Below are 23,270 nucleotides of genomic sequence, written 5' to 3'. Positions count from 1 at the left end.
ATGGTAACAGAGACCCTAAATACCACACTAGGGCGCTACCTAACTTGTCCCCTAGAGGTCTGCCTGCTCGGATTATACCCGAGACCCCGCACCCAGAAGTTAGGCTCTAAATTTTTAGACCTAGTCTAAGTATTGTCCAAGAGGCGAATAGCAATGGCCCAGAAGTCCACGAAAGGGGCCAGAGGTGGGAACATGTGTGAAGGCTGTTACTCAATGGATTAGGGCTGAAGAAAGAGCTTGCGTCAGAAGGATGCCTGAGGGATACAGAGATGCCTGATAGCTAGTTTGTGGATAGAAGTCTTAGTAGCCTGGGAACACCGGAAAAACCCCTCCCCCCCCCCCCCCCCCCCCCCCCCCCCCCCCCACCCGAGTAGGAATCTGAGGGGGATGGGGTGACCTCCCTAATGGTAATGATCAGGGTGGAGAACACACACTGTGTAAGGCTGGACTATTGCTGCCCTTGCCTACCTGAGTGGGGTATTGAGTGGCACTGGACTCACTCCACTATCCTGGCACCCAGACGTGCTGCACTAGCCATGGGACAGCCCTCAAATGAACCACGAGACGGCCCCTTGACAGCCTTCCCCTCAAAACGCCTCCCTCCACCACCACCACCACTAGAACCTCTTTTATCCCACCTGACCTAGCAAGTTGAGCGGTCCCTGAGCCAACACACTAGTAATGAGCGAGGTGCAATAGGGAGAAATTAAAGTGAAAACTGGATCTCAGCAGATCCAGTGTACGAGGTCAAGCTTTCTTGCCTCCACACACTACAAGGAAACAAATCTGTAATTAAAATAAAAGTGAGAAAGTGAAATAATGACTATAAATAAAAGACCAAAGTGAGTCCAAGTGACCGGTGGGAGCCAGACACCTCTGACATACAAGGAAATAAAAACCCACAGTGGGTGGTTCAGGCAGAGTAGGGATGGCCCATCCCGGACGGATGTTGCAGTCCAAGGTGACAAGTGCATTTTCCTGACAGTGGAGTGATGTCACACCCACCACAATGGAACTGTTTTACATTTAGCTCCTAAATCATATTTTGCATTGAACAATTTCTGTTATGATACATCATTTCAATTAACGTCTAACTGTTATGTATTGTTTTTCTGCTGCAGGTAACAGGTTTTACTATTATACAAGTTATTTGCAACCAATGGGTCTACCTCAGAAGGAAGGGAGGTTCAGATGACCGTGCAGAGAGTCAAACTTGAAACCTACTGGTCAGAGATGTCACACAAGCACGTCACTCTGTAAGAACAACATACAAGAAATCGGGCAACACTATTTTCCAGAGAATCTTGGTAATCTGGTATCTGAATAGCAGAGGTGCCAATAGGTTCATTCTTATATCAGTTTAGCAAATGTAAGGCAGAAGTCAAAACTCATCAAAGATGCATGAATGTGGGACATGTTTCAAATATTCATGATTTCTGTAGGCAATCGACAACAGTACAGGGAGCTTCAAGATAATAAAGTATCTATACATTTACTGATACGTCATAAGTGCTACTAAACTTGTGACAGACAGCTCAAGCGACTCAAAAATGTAATGCAAAGTTGTTTATATAAAAGAGTGTGTACAGCATGTTGCAATAGGTTTGGATATTTAGTACCACTTTGAGCCTAATTCCTCTTCTCTCAAGTATCTAGTAAATCATTTTCCAACACCAGACCCCACAAATGTTCACAGAATAAGAGTCTTAGTACCCACTACAAGAAGGATGCCACTATCAATATGATGAGGCGGCCATCTTGGAATATATGCTTATTCGGCAACAAACAGTGGTTTACAGTTGAAATGTACCCGAACATTTTCAGTTTGGTAGGTTTTTACGAGGTTTTATTTAAACCTAAAACAGGAAACAGACAGGATTTTCCACACATTCCTGGCGTAAGTCCCACTGTAGAGAGAAGGCACTGTCACAGTGGCCTTAGGACATTTTGCTTTTCATTTTCTCATTCTGGTTGACCCAAAATGTTCTCCAATGCTAAAAGGCCTGTGTAACACGTATTATGATGTATCTATACTACAGTCTGCCTAACAATAATAGAGGTACAGTAACTGTGGTACTCCTTTAATAGTGACTGCTGTCCCCAAGACCAGTCCATGACACAATTAATGTGGGTGTGGTACTTGATTAATAGTTATGAGGTACATGGCATTTTTTTCTTTTAACACCAGTGGGTGGGCTGCCTACTAGATCTCATTGTAGAAATAGAGTCCTTCATGACTGATCCTTTTAATCATATATGTTGTGTGTAAGTAGTGCTTGGGAACACCGTGGAAACATATGGAGTAGTCCCCAGGATTGAGGAAGGAGAAGGAGACTTGCTGTTTCTACAAGCTGAAGCAGAGATAACGACGGCTGCCTGTGGTGTGATGGTGTGAAGCAGGTCCTATCTTGACGACCTTAAAATGCATGAAGATCGCTAGCAGTCAGGACGAGTGAAAGCATTCCAGTCCAATGTGAAGAAGGCAATGGAATACAAAGAGCAGAGTCCCCCATAAGGTGAAAAACAGAGCGATTGTGAATGCATTTGGTATGGTGGAACACACACACCATCCTAGATGTTCACTCTCGGTTTCTCCACTCAATCAGCATCAAAGTAGCGTTACATGCTGCATTCCAATAAATGATCCTTTTCTGGTTAGGCCCACAAAGGCAAAAATGACCTCATCCTCTTGCAGAGCACTCCCAATGTGGACCAGATTTCAACAAAATGATCTGCACCTATGAGTTGGATACCATGCTTCTACACTGATCCCCTGAGAGCCACCCACTTTTCCCACCCAAGCCTTACTGATGGGCTGTCCTGCAACTGCAGACAGATGTGGTCACACCTCAGGCACATCTGGACATCCCAGCTACAATGCTGACACAGAACAGTCTTCTAGCAAATTGGACATGTTTCCAATTCTCATGTTTCGACCATAAAGAGATTTTGTACAAAGAAAATTGCAATGGAATTAGAAGATGCTACCATTTGCTGCCTGACCTGGATCTCACTTGAATTACCAATTCCAAGAGTACACATCACCCTAGGCTGATGAGCCGCCTTATTCTATTCTATCTCCCCTGTCAGCACAATGATACTAACCTAAGCAGGGAGCGACAGAGGACTCTCAGACCAACTGCATCTGAGGACCCACTAGAGGACAGAGTCAAGCCACCATGTTAGATTACTCAACACCAGTGTGTCGATTGGGACAATACCAGTCGTATCTATACAGTGGCTCATCATAAACACTTGAATCATTGCTGGTAATATGCTTCTCAAACCAGAGTGCATCTACAGCACAGTTTGGCTTTCAAAGAGCAGAATACTAGAGCCAGCATAGCCCTTGGCATATGAAGGCACTTGTGAGTGTCACTGTGACAAATGAACCTAGAAAAATCTTACTGCTGACACAGATCTTTCTTAGCATTAGCTTCTTGGGGTTGGAAGCTCTTTCTAGAAGTGATCACTAGTTTTCAGGATAACTGAGTTGCAGATCAACACAAAGGGTAAAAAAAAAAAGTGTATAGCGCAAGAAAAAAAAAACAAATTGGGGTGCGAGAATAAAGTAACAAGAGCCAATATAGAACAGAAAGAGGCCCAACTAAGGAATCTGTTATATGAACTGTAAAGGTTTGGGTAAGTCAGTTGAGAAGATACAAGGCAAGGATGCCTAATTAAGGGCAGAAGAGTAAGGATTAGCTGGAGAGGAACCAACTGTGAAGCCTTCTCCATCTCTTAATAAACAGAGTGAAAAGCCATGAAAGCCTCACTCCAAAGTACTATAAAGCGAAATAAGCACCGGTATGAACAGACAATCAACACCCTTGTAGGATACATGTGTTCTGGCATGAGAACAGGAAACTGTATTCTCAGAAAGCGCACCAAAACCCAGCAGAGGTCTTTCTCTATTTTCTACTTAGTGATAACAAGCACGAGAACATCCATCGGTGTAAGCTGTTGGTAGAAAAACATGAGAGCATCAGCAATAAGATTGCCAAGTTCTAGGACATAAGGATCCAGGTCAATGATCCAAGTCAAGGAGATTAACCTGAAAAGGGTAGTATACAGATTCAAATCACTGAAATATCCAAGACATGGAGGGCAAGTTCTCTTCCTGGAATTATATCAACATCCCTATCAAAATAAGATCTGTGCCAGCTCTTCTGCAATTCAGAAAGTAACTGAAGCCCCCATCTCGTAATAAAACAGTAAATTTCATTGTAAACGTTCCTGTATTGTACCATAAGGCTCTTATTGCTCTTATATTTTTCAAGGCTCTCTAGCTCTGTTATCGCTGTTCAAAAAACTATACACAGGATGCATGCGAAGATCAGTTTTGTTTTACAATATGACTTAATGTCTAGTTAAACAACCAACATTATTAACTGGGTATGCTTAGAAACATTATTTTTCTTACACTGCCTATTTAAGTAAGCTCAGGTGTATCATTCGCCAGTGAAAGCATCTGAACGTTCAAACCGTTGAAGCGTAAAAACACACCATCAGGTGTTTTTTTAAATCATTATTCCTCTTTCTCCTGCTTAATTTTGTTTATCTCACCTCCCTTTCTTCCTCTATCTTTCTATACACATGCAGGTTGTTATATCACATCGGCTCTGTTTGATGCACCGGATGATCATTAACATTCAGACAATGTGTCTTCTCTTAGGATTCCAATCCTCTAAAACTGTAATTTTCACCCGTACTCTGCTATGATTACCACTCATCTCTTCTTGACCTTCCTGCCAACTTTTTACTAACTCGCTAATCTGTGCTCAACTCATTCAACCCTTTCATCTCCAAACTTCATACAACTGCTCTCTCATTATCTTCTATTTGATGGCTCCCTTTCCACTCTTGTATTCTATATTTCTTCCAAAATATTATAATAAAGTAGATGCAGGGGCCTGCCCATCATTCCTAGCTATTGTCTATACCTGTGCTCCAATTCTGTGGGGCAAGTTCGACTTCTTGCACTATTGCATTCACACCTAGTTTCAATCTTTACAACCTTTACTCTCCATTAGTGCCTAACATTGGAACGCTCTTCTCTTCCGCTCTGCATCTACCTACACACTTTGACTCCTGCGTAACACTTGACATTTTCACGATACAGGCCCTCAACATGAATGCCTCAAAATGCCAGATTCGGCTAGTAAAAAAAAAAAGTTATCAGCAGTTTGAGGATTTTAAGATGTGTGATAATTCCACCTGCGTCATTACCTCATGGGAAAAAAATGGAAGAAATGTGGGATGATTTGGTAACAGCTCACTGTAGATTAAAACAATACGCTGCATCATAATTTCAAGGTGAAGCATTAACAGTTGTGTAACTGTGAGAATGAGCGTTACAGTGTTTCTAACTCCCACAAGTTAAAATCAAGGCCAACATTGTTTCACCATACCACAATGAAGCACATACCTCAGAGCAGCCATGCTGGATATAGATGGAGAGTGTGAGCGAGAATGTATGCTAGGAGAAGACACAGATCTACTCTGACTATGAATGGAGGAATAATTCGGGAATGGCGACACAGCTGGTGAGTCTCCCCTAGAGATGCTTCTCAGGTGGGCTGTCAGAGAGCTGCTCGCTGCTGTGTGCTGTGGTGTGCCCAACTGATCTTGAAACTTCAGTACCACATTCTGCTCCTGCAAAGATAAAACATTGACAGACTATTACCACTGAATAGCTAAAATTATGACATGTTGCAAATAATCAGCTAAAATTGGATGCCCATTATCGAAAATATTAGGAACCATGAACACCATGATATAAATGTCTCTCAAGAAAAAACTCTCCAACACGAGTAGCCACTTTACATTCCCACATTGTAAAGGTACCATAGGTTTACTCCAGGGCTCACATAAATAGCATTTTTGACCGTAAAACACTGGGACTAACCTTGAAGTGAATTTTAAAACTGGGAAACAAATTGAAACTGCTAGTTTGAAAGAAACAAAATGTTTTTCCATGAGCTAATACATTCACAAGGAGCAACACTGTATGCAACCCCCATTTTTTGTAATTTTTTAAGATGGACTCCATTCCTCAGCCTTAGACAAGGCGCTGCGCCCAACCCCGGCAGGCAGCCAACTCATACTACACTTGGCTGAAGACAGTGTGCATCCCAGGTTCACTGCAAGACCTGAGCTTCTTCGACAGCAATCCTGATTTTTGTATTAATTTTTGGGGGACCTGCAAACAAGGTCACAGCGTTAGGAAATCCAGACAATGAATATTTTGTGTTTTAGAATGTAATGCCTAGGGCAGTCCCTTTGGGCCTACCAACTGTGTACCTAGGGATCAAGCAAAGCCCCCTCTATCTTCTATATGGATCTTTTCTTTTCCCTCTGGATGCAGGGACAAAGCGCCATGTCCTGTAATGGCAGCTAAAGCAAACACAAGGAGGTGATGGACGGAGCGGTGAAACTTTTCAGACACTCACCCCCAGTCACAGATCTGGGTTGAATTCATCATCGTTCTTTAGCTCACTTCGCCACCCTAGCCACCAATTTCTACCTTCATGTTACGTACCCAAAGTGGGCACCAACAGTGAAAAGCTTCCTTGTCCAATCACTTTTTTGAATTTGGGTTCTAGGACAGTTCAAGTAATTAAAAGCCAGGAAATACAAGTGTGCTAACCCGTCAAGCCGACAGTACCTTTTTGTAAAACAAAAATTCAAAGGTGTGCTGAACTGAATTACACCAACCCACACTTGCTGTTCAAAGTTCTACATTCATGTCAAATTTGGCATAAATCTTTTCAGCGCCTTTTGGTGTAGCCAAGGGCAAACTGTCATATAGAAGCTACAATTGAAAAAATAAAATGTACCCCTCCCCTACCCCCAAGCACAGCCCCACCACCTCCACCCTACTTCATCTCAATTTACCTTTTTTTGCCCCACAAGGAACTGCACAAAAAACATATCGAACAATACCCTCATAGGTTAAAGGAGTTAGACATTTTCTGCAGATCCTTCTAGGGAGACCAGAGTTGTAGGAAAATCAAAAGCTACCGCTTCAACGGAAAAGGTGGCTGACCCATCACTACAGTGTGGCAACATCCACTGTGCAATGTAAAAGCATTCTAAAAATGTCTTACCACTATACACATACAGCAGGCATTCTTGGCTGCTTACACCACACATTAAACATGAAAACCTTTTATTACAATCCCAACATAATCTGGATCACTGACTAGCCTAAGGAGCCAGCTAGACAGCTGATCCTTAGAGTCACTTTGATTACAATCAATGATGGACACTAAGTGTTTTATAACACAGTTGGTGTTTTATCTCATTAATTCACGAATGCTGCAGTTTTGCTTTCTTCTAACCAGTGGTAGCTTGTGATCTGTGAAATTGGTAGTGTAAAATAAGAATGCACAAAAATGCAATGAGTGAGGAAGTGCATCCTGCAGGCTTGACTAAGCATAGATGGTTTCACAGATTGTTCTCCCCTCACAGAAATGTGAAAAATGGTGCCAAATTTGGTATATTGTCAAGATTTTTAAATAAAAGGTCACAAGGCTGTAGGTTTTATACACAGTTCTGTAGGAGCTCTCATTAAATATCCCAATAATTTGCGTGACAAGAAAATGTTGTCAACATGGTACCAAAACAGGGCTTTTTGCAGCAGAATTCCATATGTTTTATAAGTCATTCTGAAACCTTTGTATGCAGATTGCCATAGTCTATCAGTTTTAAATATGTATGCATCTCCTTTAATGACTTTAACCTTCCACTTTACAATGCTAATCTTTCAGAGAAGATTCTAAATCATATGGTATAACCAATAATCCAGTTTGAAGGAGCAGTATGGGAAAGATAACTGTTACAGAGATCTCTCAGTCTCAGGATGTACATAGCAGAGCTATGCTATTAGGTTAAATAGGTACCACAGGCTGGGACAGTACAGTTACAGGTGGCATACAGGTTCATACAGCAGGTTTATACATCCCTCACTTTACTCCTTTTTAGACAATACACAATAATAGTTCTCCTCCATATGCTTCTACCCTGTGCTTCCCCGCCATGGACAACACTCTCCTCTATTCTTTTTATCATTATCATAATGCCTCTTTGAGCCTTTCTGTGGGATCGTTAACATTTTTCTTGAGATAAAAAAGAAACCTCACAATTGAGTTCTTCTTATTGGTCTTCAGGTGAGAGATCAACTGGTGAACCAGTTCTGGTTAACTGAAATGATGCATCTCATTATCATGCAAGACCTTTAGCAGAGCAGGAAATTTCATTTGGACCTCTGCCTCCAGCTTTTTTAGCTCATCTATTTGTTTCCTAGCTCCCACTGGCTATCTTTTGTAAAGCATGAGATATCTGACCGCATACTAAAGGTGATGTTCTGCATCTCTAGTGATTTAGATTTGAGAGCAATATCTAAAATCTGCTCTTTCACTGTGTACGCTAAAATATTTACCAACATTTGACTTGGTCTTTTCCAGGCTGGACTAAGCTTAAAAGGATCACTGTGTATGTTCTAGGTTTCTTACACAAAATTTAAATATGAATCTGCAGATAACACAGACTAATACCTGCAACCTTCCATTCACCCACACATTATTTTTCACCGTTCCCACCGCTCTAGTGTCTCTAATTTATTTTCTCTTCAAGAGGCAAATTTCTGTTGTATTTGCGCCTACTATTGTGTTAAGGTCCTGAACTGCTTTCAACAGTGCTTCGGTTTGAACTGTTCATTTATCTATGTCTTTATCAAATGCAGCATATGTTGCAAGTATCACTCTTTGATTTGCCTCCGAAACTTCAAAATGTTTTTTCATTTCCACTGAGATATTTAAGAGCATTTTGTGAATGTTCATCACCTCACTCTCAGTAGAAGTCTGCTGTGTTGCCCCACATACTAACTGATTAAGTGATATTTCTGACGACTGTGTATACCACAGATAGAGGTAAGTTGCTCAGGGTTATTGCGGTAATCAAGGGTAAGGTTTGCTAGAACTTCAAATCTATTAGAAGTGCTAGATCCATTATCCAACGTGCACATTCCTTCTAATAGACAGACCAGCTATTCTGTGATCTCCCTGACCTGTTCTCGATCACAGTATCAACATCGGCTCTTAGACGCTCTTTCTGATATTTCCTCTGATTCATCTGGTTATTCTTCTCTGGTCTATCCGTTTTACTCCTGATACATGCATTAACCTTTTAAAAAAGACCTATTTAGGGGGTCATTTATTTTAGGATTCGCAATTTTAAGCCACTTAGCATTTATTTTCTCCAAATTTTTATTAACATCATTGTGCGCCTTGAGTGCCCCTGAATGGTTTTTCCAGCCTCAACTCCTTGACCTTTTTTTACTGCTTTGACAAGCATTACCCCGATTCATGTTGACAGAGTCTCCTACATTACTTATCCTTTTGTAAGTTCCAAACACTTCTGATCTCAAGCTATACCTAGAAGCTTTGCTGGTTTCTTTAATAGTTTTTCCGGCTTTTTTACAGCGCTAAAAGAGTCAGCGTAAGGGGTTGACAAATCAATCACTTCATCAATTACTTTGTCATTTTCAAATACTTTGGCAAATAGCCAGAATCCTCCAAGAGTTCTAACTACTTGCCATTAGAGTTCCTGGTGGACTGCTTGCCCTGTTGCCATCATTGAAACAGACTTCTGTAGACTGCAGGTTTCGTGCACTGAGAGGACACTGCCCGCCTTGCTCCAGGTGGGGACGAGGTGAATTGCCATCCGTGCCCACCTAAGTTCTCGAGGGGCAAGAACCCAGCTATGCATTGTATACAGAGATAATTTCAGGGAAAACACTATTTAGAATACGCTACGTAATTTAAATTGTAGTGGGGGGGGGGGGGTTAGTTCACAGTTTACATGTGGTGCCCGATTAGGTCTTCGGTGTATAGGATAATTTTTCTTTAGCACTGTCTGATTTGCACTACATATCATGGCTAGTCGTACGAGGGAAGACCTTAAGTTCGCCCTATAATGGACCAATCTGAGTGTACACTATCTTTGACAGTATAATGCCCATTCTTAAGGGTGGTTCCCTGCTGCTAATTGGGTGGAATCTGCACAGCACACACCAGGGCTAGTTACCGAATGCACCTCCCTATTGGTTGCTACCCAAACAAATCCTCTGTGAAGCTCTACAGCTCATGCTACAGTTAAAGCAAGACTGAATCTTTAAATGTAGGTCCTTTAACCTCTGGACTGCTCTGTAGCCACCACACGCATGGTAGTATAAATTGTAGTTCAAAGGGAACTCTATAGAAGGTAGGTATCAGCATGTACCACCACATTTCTTCTCACACTTCCCCTCCACCCACAGGTTGGTGCAGCTACATACTTGAAGTGAAACAGCTCCAATGTACTCTCATATTTATTCGCACACTTTTTATCCATCCTTACACCAGCATATAATGCTAAAAACGTCTTGTCTGTCATTCCTTTTTGCTTCAAATTCACAGAAAATCACAGAGATCGAACACAATAAATCTTTAGCTGTAGCCCTCGATGTTACCAATTGGGTTTCTGGTTCGTAGAGTAATACACCCTGTCCAAGCAAGAACCACAATCCTAGTCAGGGTAAGTCAGATACAAAACACAAATTATACTGTGCTCACCCTCTAGTAGCTTGGCACAGAGTAGGCAGGCTAAACTTAAGAGGCCACCGAAAAGACTCCACACCACTTTATAAAAATTAAAGGTTAATTTTATAAATAATACAGGACCAAAATGACAAAAATCCAATACATTGAAGTAGAGATAAGAATTTTTCAAGAATATAATGTGAAAATAGTGCTTAGAAGCAATAAGCGCCTATGGGGGTTATCTGGTCGCACTGGACCAGGGCAAAGTTAAGAGTCCAGGTCAACCGCGATGGAGCGCAGGACAGATACAGCAGGCACGCAGGCCCACTGAACACCCTTGATCCTGGCAGCAACAGCAAGATGCGGGGTGCATCTGAGCGATGCATCGATGTTGATCCCGCAGTGGAGTGATGTGTCGATTTTCTTAACACAGTGGTGGTGGTGCGTCAGTTCCGTAGGCGATGCGCCGTGCCCAGAGGCGTTGATTCCATAGACAATGCACTGGGATTCTCCACACAGTCGAGGGGAAGCGTCGGTCTTCCCACACTGAAGCGGCAGAGCCGTGTTGGTTCCGATGCGTCGGTTCTTTAAGTTGGTCCGCTGGTTCTGACTGCATTGCTTTGATTATTCTCTCGCAATAGGGTTGATGCACCAGTTCGGCTACACGCGGGTTGGAGATAAGTCGATTTTACTGGAGCAAGCACCTGGGTCCACTTCTAATGGAACAGGCACAGGATCTGGTGATAAGACTTTGATACCCCCCGAGTCTCAAGCAACAGGAGGCAAGCCAACAAGCCCTTGGAGATCACTCTGGATTCAAGGCAGACTCCAGCTTTCCCTCAACAGGATCAGAGGGCAACAGGCAGTAGAGCAGCACAACAGAAAAGCAGTTCTTATAGAGCAGCAGTTTAGCAGAGTCACCATCCTTATAGAAGCACAGTAGTTCTTCTGACCAAGGTTATTTACAGGTCTAGAAGTGTCTGATTTGGTGGGGTCGGAGATCCAGTACTTATACCCAGTTGTGTCTCTGAAGTGGGCCAACTTCAAAGAAGGGTCTTTGAAGTGCACAGAGATCCTTTCTTCCTAGCCCTGGCTCAAGACTCAATACAGGGAGGTAATCAGCCCTTTGTGTGGGGGCATGACACTGCCTATTCAGATGTGTCAGCTCCTCCCTCCCACCCTGCCCAGGCTGAGCCATCAGGGTGCAGATGGGCGCTCAGACACACCTAACCTTCCTTTGTGTGTGGCTGTCTAGAGGGAATGAACAAAGTCAAGCTGTCACTCACCCAAGAGGTGTATTGGAGACAGGCTGCAGGCACACGGAGCTTTAAGAGCAGAGAAATCACAATTTTCTAATAGCAGCATATCTAAAATAGTAATGTTAAATCAAACTTTACCAGCACAGAGGATTTATCATTACAATTCCAATTATATAAAACATAACAGAGCTATGCCTTCTCAATCAGGAATTACAGCTTAAAAGTGTAATAAGGAATTCCCCATGTTAACCTAAGAGAGGAGTAGGCCTCACAGAAGTGAAATACGAATGTAGGTGTTTTTCACTACCAGGACAGGCAAAACTTAAAAGTACATCTCCTATCTTTCATACACAGCACCCTGCCCTATGGGCTATTAAAAGCCTACCTTAGGGGTGACTTATGTGTAATAAAAGGGGAATTTAAGGCTTGGCAAGGGGTGTTAAATGCCAAGTCGAAGTGGTAGCAAAACTGCACACACAGGCTCTGCAGTAGCAGGCCTGAGATATGTTTAAAGGGCTACTTGTGTAAGTGGCAATCAATGCTGCAGGCACACTAGTATTATTTAATTTACCATCCTTGGGCACAGGTAGTGTACTCCACTAGGGGCTTACAGATAAAATAAATATCCTTATTGTGGATAAACCAATGTCACCATGTTTTGAGGAGAAGCACATGCACTAAGGCACTGGCTGGAAGTAGTAAAGTGCTCAGAATCCTAAAGCCAACAAAAACAGAGTTCAGAAAAAGAGGAGGAGGAGGAGGCAAAATGTTTGGGGTGACCCTTCAGTTCAGAGAGGGCCATTTTCCAACACTCTGGTACTAATAACCATACGTGACACAAAGCAGACAGACATGCTTCAATCTAAAGCACTCAAATACAAGTGTGGTATCAATTTGCAAACGTGCTACAGAGACTTGTAAGGGGTACTAAGCACTTTAAACTGTAAACGTCAATACAACATGATAAAATAAACTGCTTACCTCAAGTTTTACTTTTCTAAGAGCCCAGACTGTGTGCACACCATGAAGAGTGTCGTAAGTCATCACAAGGGAGGGGTCCGCATTGGTGAAAACAATTTTCAGTGTATGGTCTGCAACATACTGTACTCGAGAAGAACCAAACATCCCTGAGAACAGCAAAAGGGACAACATTCATTTGTAGTTTAAAAGAATGAGCACAAGTGCCAAAACAAACTTGATGAAGCAAAGATTTTGAGGGCGTAAACAAGCAATCGAATGTTTCATATTAAAACAGCGAAAATCATGCCATACCCCGTAAAGCGACCATGAATGCAGAATTCAGATTGGAGCAAATCAAGATACTACATAGTGTTTAATACATAGTTGCACAGATGTTTTAGTTTGGTAGGGACAGCAATGATTTACATGCTTCGGCTTGTAGTCACATCCAAGATTTCTACCATACACTATGGATGTGCCCCTAACTGAATCCGTTCTGTGAAGGGGTTGGTAAAATTAACTAAGGACTCACCTGAAATTGAGGCAAACCCTAGGTTAATAGGCATTCGAAAAGAACAAACTCCATTGATTTGTGATTAAGGTTTGAAGACAGTACATCAAGATATTGTCAGGAAAATGGTGGTACTGAGGCTCTAAAAACTGTCAAATGGTGATCAAATATGAACTAGTGTATGCTTGTCAAGCAGTTTTTATAGGAAGCAAGGGTTTACCCAGGGCAATCTGAAATGGTTTGGGGCCACGGGATGATACCATGGAATGTTTTATTTGAGTGACAGTTTCTTCCCCGCACCCACCCCCCCCCCCCCCCCCCCATCAACTTTCTCCACGGTTTGCTCCCTTTGCACATCTGCACTGCTTCATTCTCTAACTGATCATCTTCTGTATGAATGCTCTCCAGGGGACTGAGAAGAGATTACTTATTATGCTGCAGTTACAAATTGGTTTCTCTAGCATAGAACACTAATTGTACAACACTGTTTAATTACCTCAATCCAATTGCGTTTGGTATTTGTTTGCTGATGTTTTACAGCCAGAAAGAAAAAGAAAATCAATAAAATAGTTGTAAAAAGAACAAAAAACTGAAATGTCCCCAACATGTACACTATTCAGAATAAAGGACCTGTAGCCATGGGGCTGTATGTTTAGGGAAACACATGCTCTTTTCAGCAGTTTCCAATACACGTCTGATGTGGTAAGCAGCCTTGGCTGTCACTGGCCTTTCTGCAGCACATGCCAAAGCCACAATAGTTGGGCTCTCGAATGAAAGCCATCTTTTATCCATAGTTGAGCAAACAAACACATCGAATTGTCTGCATCATTCGTATGTAACTTGTAATGCAGGTAATGACAGGAAAAGTCTTTGTGGCACAAATACACGGCAGCAGGTAAAATACCACATGTGGGCTGATGAGATTCACATCTGTCTGGAGAAGATCATGGAGAATCATGTGAATAATGTAGAGTGGTTGAATGCATCATCATTGGATGAAGGATAGTTTTCTATGGTTTAATGGATAAAAGACGGAAGCCCTAATTATGGAAAAGCTGGCCTAGATTGATCTCCATTTGAAAATTCCTACTGTCTAGCCTCTCCATTGACCCCTCTACAACCAGGCAAAATCAAGGATGTCATGTTTCCTGCGGTCGGCTACCTCTTAAATGATCTAATAATGTTGATTCAGCAAAATACACTAAATTGGAAGATCTTTTTAATTCTATATTCTTAAACACTAAAATACCTTTAGCCCTGAGCACTGAGATGAAGCTGTGATTCTTCAAACTGTCTCACCTTTCTGTACCTTCCAAGCAAGAGAGCATCTGGGAGAAGTAAAAAGAGCATGCAGGAGGAGGGACGTGAGCAATATGAAAACAATTGTAAAAATATTTAAGAGTGAGAGGGATGGGAACCAAGAATTGAAATGACCAGGAAGGAGAGGAAAAAGTAGGACAGAAAGCAATTACACACATACAGTCTCATGGAGTGTGCTATCAAAGGTAAAAAAGAGTTCACTCCTATCAGCAGTGGAAAAATACCATTCATCCAGTCGGGACACTGCTCCATCCAGGAGCATTTCTGTCTCACAAACACATGACTAGGAAGAGGACACATCAAATTAAGAGCAGAAACCAGAGACAAAGAACAAATCCATCTAATCAGAGGCAATGAACAGATTAAAAGCCCCCTCGGAGTATATGTACTTAATGAAAATATTGGATCTGCCAAAAGACTGCTAAAGCGGTCTGTAAAACACAGCTAAAAACAAGGTGAATTGAATAGGCAGCAATAATGGAAGATGTTGCAAGCTAGCCAGGGAAAAGGTGTTACAGTTTCAAAATGTTGGCCGGAAGGTTTCTGCTGTCCTAGTTTAGTAAGAGTTCCCCAGATGCTGCTTGTTTCACTTTGTCAGGATCCAGCCCCCTTGGACCCGGATCCCACGGACGAGACTCAACTTCAATGGGCCACACCTTTTTTTCCCCTTTCAGCCTCCCAGGTCTTGTGATTTACAAAGCATTGGAGACATTCCGGAGACGTAATACCACGGGCCCTTTAAGGATCAGGAAGATGGAGAGATGGGACACACCCCCTGAAGGTGGGGTTACAGTGCATCAGAAAGAGTAAAGGGACAAGAAAGCGAGGATAGGGTCGGTGAGCACCCGGAGGAGGAAGTTTGCGGATCCACACGACAAGACACGCTGAGGCATGTCCGAAAGCACAGAGGGACCAAAGAGGAACCAGAAACCCCGAGAGGCGGTGACCAGTCCTGCGTAGGAGAGCCAGGAGGCCACCGATACCACGAAGCGCCCTGCCAAGTTCCTGGAGGAACGTGGCTTGCACAGGTATGTGCAAGGTTCCTGGGAGCTCGGAGGCGGGCGGGAGTAACGCCCCCGGGAGGGAAGGAAGGAACCGAGTAGACCTCTTGGCTGTTGGGAGATTTCGCGGATGTTGTTTTCATTTCTGCCTCACTTCTTCCAACCCCACGGTGGTGGTCTGCCGACCCAGTACACCCTGTAGCCTGTTCTGAATGGGTGTTATCTCCCTCACTCTCTCTCTCGCATTTGGGTATATTCAGTGCAATGCACTGACATATTCTTTTCTCTTATTTGTTTTTGGTAGGGCCCTGTGTTGACAAGCCACAAGGTAGCGACGGACTTGGACTACGAGAGAAGATGTTAAGGAGAAGACGGTAATTCCCCTGAAGAGAACACAGACTCTTGTTGTCAATTGTTTACCGAATCACTTGTTAATAAACCCACTTTACTCAGTCATAAGTGTCGCGTGGATACCTGCCCCTCATGACACACTTGGATTCACTCTACAGTCAAGAAACTTCATTTGAGTCTTGACTAGACACCTTAACGATTCTGAGACCATGACTGGGATCCTACACTTGCTAAATAAGATGGCTGTCTCTATGGAACCTGTAGACTGAACCCAATGACAAAAAGAGAGAAATATACCATCCGCTTTCAAAGTGAGGAGACCTTTTCCCATATCTTTAATCCTATGTTTAGAGGTGATTTTCAAGCAGAGCAATTTCTTGGACTGGTGTATCTTTTGATGCAATGCTAGGTTAACTGGGACCAGAATCACAAATTTCCCTCCCATCGACTCCAATTTTGTCCACATTATGAAAAATATGTTTTTCTCGCATTTTTCTTACACCAACAGCTGTTTTTCCCTTTGTTCCTGAATTGAGAGTTGCATCTCTTGCATTCTTATCTGTGAGTGCAAACAAAATGTGCTCTTCTTCAGACATCCAAGCAGGGCATCGTCCTGTGTACCTTTGTGACTCACAGAAGTGGTGTTGGCCCAATCTATAAAAATTCTAGAATCTTGGGTGCCAAAATGCTTCTCGATTTCTGCATGATCCATGCTAGTAGAATACACAGAAGTCCAAGATTTTCAATCCTTATAATTTTTTCTACTATCTCAGGTGAAAGCAGCAGATATGATAGGGAGTCATATGAGAGAAATGAGCCACAGAGCCCCCATCGTCCCACTTTTTTGCAGGCATACAACTAGGTCGGGGAAGACAACTGCAAGCGGGCCAAAAGAATATTAGGTTTTTACAGGCAGAGAACCAGGCAGGAAGGTGATCCTTTTTCAGGTAAAATACCTTGGTGCTTAATGTAGCCCCAAAAAGCATTCCCAGAATTATAAGTAGAACTTTCACCATTGGTATGACAGGAAATTATGTGTGGTTTGAAAATGCTCCACATGTTGGAGTAAATTGCACTTAATTGCTACTTGTAGCTGTGTGATTACTGGAAGAAAATGCACAACAAACGTGGCAACAAGATTTGAGGAGAAGTAACCTGAGGAGCAACCACACCAGAGGCTGTATCCTAATGGCCATCTGAATTTTTACGCTTTCCTGGGAACCTACTACTGTGTGGAAAATGCAATTCTATGGTATTGATGGACTAGTGCAACCAAGGCCAGACTGGCCGTAGCGGACACCGGACGTTTCCCCGGTGGGCCGCCAGGGTGGGGGCCGGTTTGGGGCTCCTGGGGGCCAGTTTTGTTACCGGCAATATCGGCCCCTTGTAACAAAATCGGCCGAAACCGGCCGTTGTAAACAGCTCGACCACACCATTTCCCCCTCCCCCGGGGGCCGGCCGAGCAGTTTGCCAGGGCCTGTTTCGGTACCCTGTCCGGCCCCGAGTGCAACCAGCGAAGATCGTCATTGACAATGGATGCTTTGAAGGCCATCTGAACTAGTTACTATGTGATGATATTCGCCTGGAGGGGCGTCAAGAGACAAGCTTTACTGCTTAAAAGTTATGCATCTGTATCCACGTGCCTCGTGCCCACAAGTGTTGAATCCTTGTTGACCGGTGACACAGAGGAGGAGTGCTACCCTTTGAAACAAAAGAGAGGCTGGTTCCTACCAGAACTGGAGAAAAAACTAAATATGCATTTCGGAATTCAACAAGAATGACAGTTTTGATAAACTGGTGAAGGCCATTCAAGAGGAGTGTTTCTGGAGGCTTGTTTTTGGTCATTTTTACACATCTGTAATTTTACCGGACTGCCATTATTGTATCTTAGAGCGTTTCTCAGTTAACATCTGCTCAATAGCTGTTGGTGGTAGATTTGTCTGAAAGCTGAATGAGAGAAAAACAACACAGGCAGTTTATCTTGTGTGTGGGATATATAATTATGCTTCAAGAAACTGATCAATAGAGGAATTATAATCTCTCATGAATGGGTGTACTCTCAAGTGGCATAATAAACTTTAAACAACATGACTGCTATACATAGGAAAATCAAGTGATGTGGATATAATTTTTCGATAGTTGCTACAGCTTGCATCTTCTGTGGACAATTTGCCTGCTCAACAACAGTAATGGTGCATCTGAGGAAAACATATATGTAACAACTGAATGTGGAACGTAGGGCAGTTACATCAGCTGGGACTTGGGAGTGAAGTCATTGCTACTGGTGCAGCTTCCAGAAAAGGTTAATGCCTGCACTTTGTCAAGGCACAAATCTTTGTTTTAGCTTGAAGAATACTCTACTGTATTACAAAGGACAATTCCCCAAGAAGATAAGCAGTCCTATGAAAGAACTACTTAAGAAGAGTGTCAGGAAATGTTTCACAATCTCTAAATATCGCACATCTTTTAAGTATATCAGTGTTTCAAAAGAGACACTTGTTTTTGGGTGTTTCGCTTACTAAAATGTTATATTGATTACTGTGTAGCAGTTTATGCTACATTAAGGACACTACAAAGCATTGAACGGGCAAGAGACAATGAAATGTACCCAAGAGAGGTAACGGAGGGTACAAAATGGAGGAATTGAGGAAAGTGCCTTGTATCTGAAGTGGTCTTTCAAAATAAAGAGCAATAGTGCATTGTGAGTAGACATATGAATCTCAACAGCAAATGCTGAAGAAAAATGGCCAGTTAAGCAGGTAGGTGGCAGCAGGTTTCTGATGAGGGGGAAAGATTGAAGTAAAGAAGCAAAGTTGAAGAATAACAGTAAAGGGAACAAGCACATTATAAATTAGAAACACCACGGCAGGAGAGAAAGCAGACTGGAGATGCAGGATTCCAAACTCAGGCCCCTCATCAAACCTCTCCTGAACAATTACATTTAACTGTGTACCCACAGCAGATGAAGTGGTTGGAGGAAGGAAAGCTGGTGGGAAAGCAGGTCACTCATATCATCAAAGGGCTTGGCCTTCTGAAAGGACAGAGGCAAAAGCATAAGGCACAGCAGGAGGGCTCTGTGTTGCCGGCAGGGCCAGACTGGCTACCGGGCTTTTGTTATAAAACAATGCAAAACAAATGTTTTTAAAAGTACGCTATAAAGCTATTTGTTTTGTATTGTTCATTTAGAAGCACCGGCAGCTCCCCAGAAACAAAATCAGCCCCTCAGCAGTGAACCTGGACCCCACCCTGCATCCCAGCAAAAAACGCCAGGTATCCTGCCCGGCCCTGGGTGCTGGAGGTTTGATCCTCAGCCATGCAAAGTCTGGTATGGCCTGGACTTGGCTTTCAGTGCTCAACACTTCACCCTAGGTTTGTCTTCTTGGTAGATTAAGGAATGAACTACAGCTTGCATTTGAATGCACTTGGAGTATGTGAAAGACGCCATCTGCAGAATCCGTGCCATTCTGCTCCCTGGTTTTTTCTCCCCTGGCAGCTCTCAGCATGAATAGGAGATGAAACAGCCAGCAATTCGATATAATGGCAGAGAATTGCAGGGGCCTAGTTTTCCAGAGATATTGGAGGTAAGTAAATTGGCCTGGGTAATCAGGGTCTTCCTTCAAAATAATGTTTCATTGTCATGGGTGAATGGCGGGGCTGTGCGTGGGGAGAAAGGTCTCCTTTAGATATAAGAAAATGGTGTTTGGCATTTACATACATGCGGTTACAATATAAGTGGCACTTAGTGAATCAAATGCATCCCTTCATGTATTTTAGAATTCGATGAAGATGGCTTTCCATTCAGATGTCAAATGCATTCCATGCAAATCAGGAACACAATAGTGTAAGAAACCCAGTCTACATTTTGTTTATAGAGGGCAATCTAAACTAACTCAACTATGTCTTTTTTTCATAGTTCTTCTTGTGGTCATACGCAAACTACAGTGTTTTTCAATGAAATTCTTTAAAGACATCTACTCTTCTTTAGTTGGAAATTATAACCACCAAAGTCACTTACTCAGCATTACTAGCATTAATGCTTAAGAAGTAGCAAATATTTACTCCAAACAAAACTACCAACCAAATCGGTCTCATCCATCATTTATCCCAAACAAGCGTTTACAAAATACAATGCAACACGTACCTCCAGATTTACTAACCAAAGGAGTTATTTCATCTAATGGGTGAAGCATGCTGAATATGACTGGAAGAGGTTCCCTGCGAAAGACAAAAACATTCAGAATGAAAAAGATTCGAAAAAAGAAAGTAAAAATGTGCATCATCGAAAAATGTGCCATATTTTTGGCACACAAGTAAACAACGATTTGCGGTTGCTCCAACTACACTCCTGGGTGGGTCATGTGAGACTTACTTAAACCAGCCTAGTTTGGAAGGCCCAATTCTGCTTCCATGTACAACGATTATTGTGTGGTATTTGGTTAATCCCGAACTGACCAATCCCTGTTCAATATCATACTAACCGGTATAATGAGAACAGACGCAAAACAGGGTGCAGAAAACATGCATCAAAAAGATTTTCCAGGAGAGAAATTGGAGTAAATCTGTATTTATTCAATTATCAAAAGGATTAACACATCTCAATTGGAATTAATAGGTTTATAGTCCAAGTTTTCCTGTCTTAGATGTACATTGTCCATTTTTCGTTTGAGAATTGATATGGAACGGCGGTTCCCTATCTGTGCACCAGGGTACCCCACTGCGCCATCAAAACTACCCAAAACCCGCGAACCAAGCACAGTTTGGAAACCATTACTACTCAAACATACACACAGATACTAACAAACAAAAACAATTACAGACTCACGTGCAATGGATGCTATTCCACAGGAGAGGTAGGGAGAAAATTAGTACCGCTAGAAAAATAATGCAAAGCATAAAAACGGCATTTTAGAAAAATGTATGGCAAATTTCTCTTTTACGGGAGTGTCGAAAATCCTGTCAACGTTTTCAACTCTTGCGCCCGCGCATATCATGCAGGCCACCCGGCTTAGACTTTGCCGGAGACATAAGGAAAATAATTGACGTCAAATCGGTTTCTCCATCACTGTGAAAAGCTGAGCAGTTTCTGTTCTCAGTATAGGGGAGCCCTGGAAAGAAATCATGTTCAATACTTGCGTGTCTCAATCTATGCGCATGGGCCTGACCTGTATGGGATCACGTGATCAACAGAAGGGTCCGATAGTGAGATCAGAATATAGGCATATGCAGAAATATCCCCACAGTCCCTTGCTCCACATTAACGGCAGAAGAGTTAGTGTAGGGGAGCTGTAACAAGACAAGCACACTGTAAAAACGGGTCTCACGCGATGTTGTGAAGAGATGATTTATTCACAATTCAGCAATTAGTAAACCCACCAGTGCGGATGACAGAGACCCTCCAGCACCGGTCAACTCAGAACACAAAGTGAATCCTAACATTCCTCTAAGTATCTAGGTAACACAGAATGCACTCACATCAGAGTGCTGACATACAAGAATTCTAACACTCATAATAATAGTAAAAGGACACCACACGACATGTCCCCTTTTTTTTTTTTTTTTTACATAAACAAATACAAATAAAACTTAGGAGAAAACACAAAAGAAAACAAATCATTTTAAAATAAAATCTTCAAATTTCTTGGGAAATTTCACCACTCTTAACAGGAACCCCAGAAGAAACATTCTCGGAAATAATCTCCTCAGAAGAAGAGACATTCTGAGAATCGGTAATAGAAACGGACAAATCAGAACAAGACTTAGAATTATCATCAGAAGAAGAACTAGCCATATGTGTATCATCACTAGAATGTCTAAAATTGGAACCACAAACACTTTTCTCATTGGAAGTTCCAACATCCAAAAATGAATCATTAGCATCAATCACATTAAACAATTTTTCTTGTCCAGGTTTAAGAAGAACTACGGCACTCTTATTCCACCATCCCCTTTTGTGTAAAAAAACTGCAGTTTCCGAGACCTTAATAACTTGCACAGGAGCAGAAAATCTAGAAAAACCTTTGCGTGGTAAACCTGGATTAATGATGCGTACCCAACTGCCAACACAAATACTTTTGTGTTTGGTTCTATGTATGTCATCATGATATATCTTATTTCTCAAGGCAGCTCCATCTAAATTGTCCTTCACCTTATCTAATGTTTTCTCAAAATCCTTATGAACCATCAACTCACAAGATGGTGACACCAATGTACAACACTCTCTTCCTCTCATCAAATAGAAAGGAGAGAATCCTGTCACTGAGTGCGGCATGTTATGATACGCCCAAAGCTTCTCATCAAGAAAATTGAAAACATTCCTCTCACTCTCCAAAGCACACTGAATACCATCCTTAACAAATCTATTAGCCCTTTCCACTTGACCATTAGCTCTCGGACAATATAAAGGAGCTCTCTCAGCTCTAATACCACACTTTTTTAAGAAAGAAACCATTCTGGACGAAGTGAACTGAACACCATTGTCAGACATAAGTACTCTTGGAAAACCTTCAACAATAAAAATCCTCTCTAAAAATGTGATCACTTCGTCAGTATTAGGATTCTCAACAAAAGTGTGGTAAATCCATTTGGAAAAATTGTCAATCAGAACAATAAGAAATCTATGTTGTTTACCTAAAATATCATAGGGACCTGAAAAGTAAATGGATACCTTCTCCCAAGGTCCCTTGGGAATTTCCTGTAAACCAACGGGCTCACAAGAAACTTTACAATGCTTATCTGAACGCACACATATAGCACAAGCATCAACAAATCTTTCAACCAAAGTATCCATACCAGGCCACCAGTAGTGTTGTCTAAGAGCTCTCTTAGTTGCGGACACCCCATTGTGACCAAAGTGAGCTAACTCTACGAGCCTAGATCTGAGACCCATGTGAGGAACCAACATACTATGTCTGACCAGAAATCCATTCTCAATACTGAGTTCACTGGAAATGTGTGCAAAACTGTGCAGATCTGCCTCAAGATTCCTGAGAGGAGGCCATCCTTGAACAAGAAACTTTTTGACCTTGTTAATCACAATATCTTCATCATAAAATTTAACCCAGTCAGCTTCAGAAATTTTTCCCTCACAACTATTTAACACATCCACCAAAGCAACTACACATTCATGATTATCAACACATGAACTTTCATCGACTTCTTTAGCTGGCAATCTAGACAAACAATCTGCCGTGATGTTCTTCCCTCCCGAAATATGCTCAATTTTGAAGTTAAACTCCTGTAACCTAGCAATAAGTCTTATGAGTCTGGAAGAAGCATTGCCTGAGCG

General features: G+C 42.2%; 1 protein-coding gene across 1 annotated transcript in view; it reads right to left on the bottom strand.

Moving 5' to 3' along the window:
- ANAPC1 (anaphase promoting complex subunit 1) overlaps positions 1-23,270 on the bottom strand; it is a 771,271-nt gene that overhangs the window by 622,802 nt on the left and 125,199 nt on the right. Inside the window, exons 6-8 of the mRNA XM_085611802.1 lie at positions 20,127-20,200; positions 12,824-12,969; positions 5,429-5,655 (exon numbers count right to left, since the gene is read on the bottom strand). Of these exons, the coding sequence (XP_085467928.1) occupies positions 5,429-5,655; positions 12,824-12,969; positions 20,127-20,200 (447 nt within the window). The remainder of the gene's footprint in view (positions 1-5,428; positions 5,656-12,823; positions 12,970-20,126; positions 20,201-23,270) is intronic.

Source organism: Triturus cristatus, chromosome 6 (assembly GCF_964204655.1).
Source record: "Triturus cristatus chromosome 6, aTriCri1.1, whole genome shotgun sequence".
In the NCBI taxonomy this organism is placed as follows: domain Eukaryota; kingdom Metazoa; phylum Chordata; class Amphibia; order Caudata; family Salamandridae; genus Triturus; species Triturus cristatus.
The sequence above is the reverse complement of the archived record's forward strand: the minus strand, read 5'-3'. Positions and strand labels throughout refer to the sequence as shown.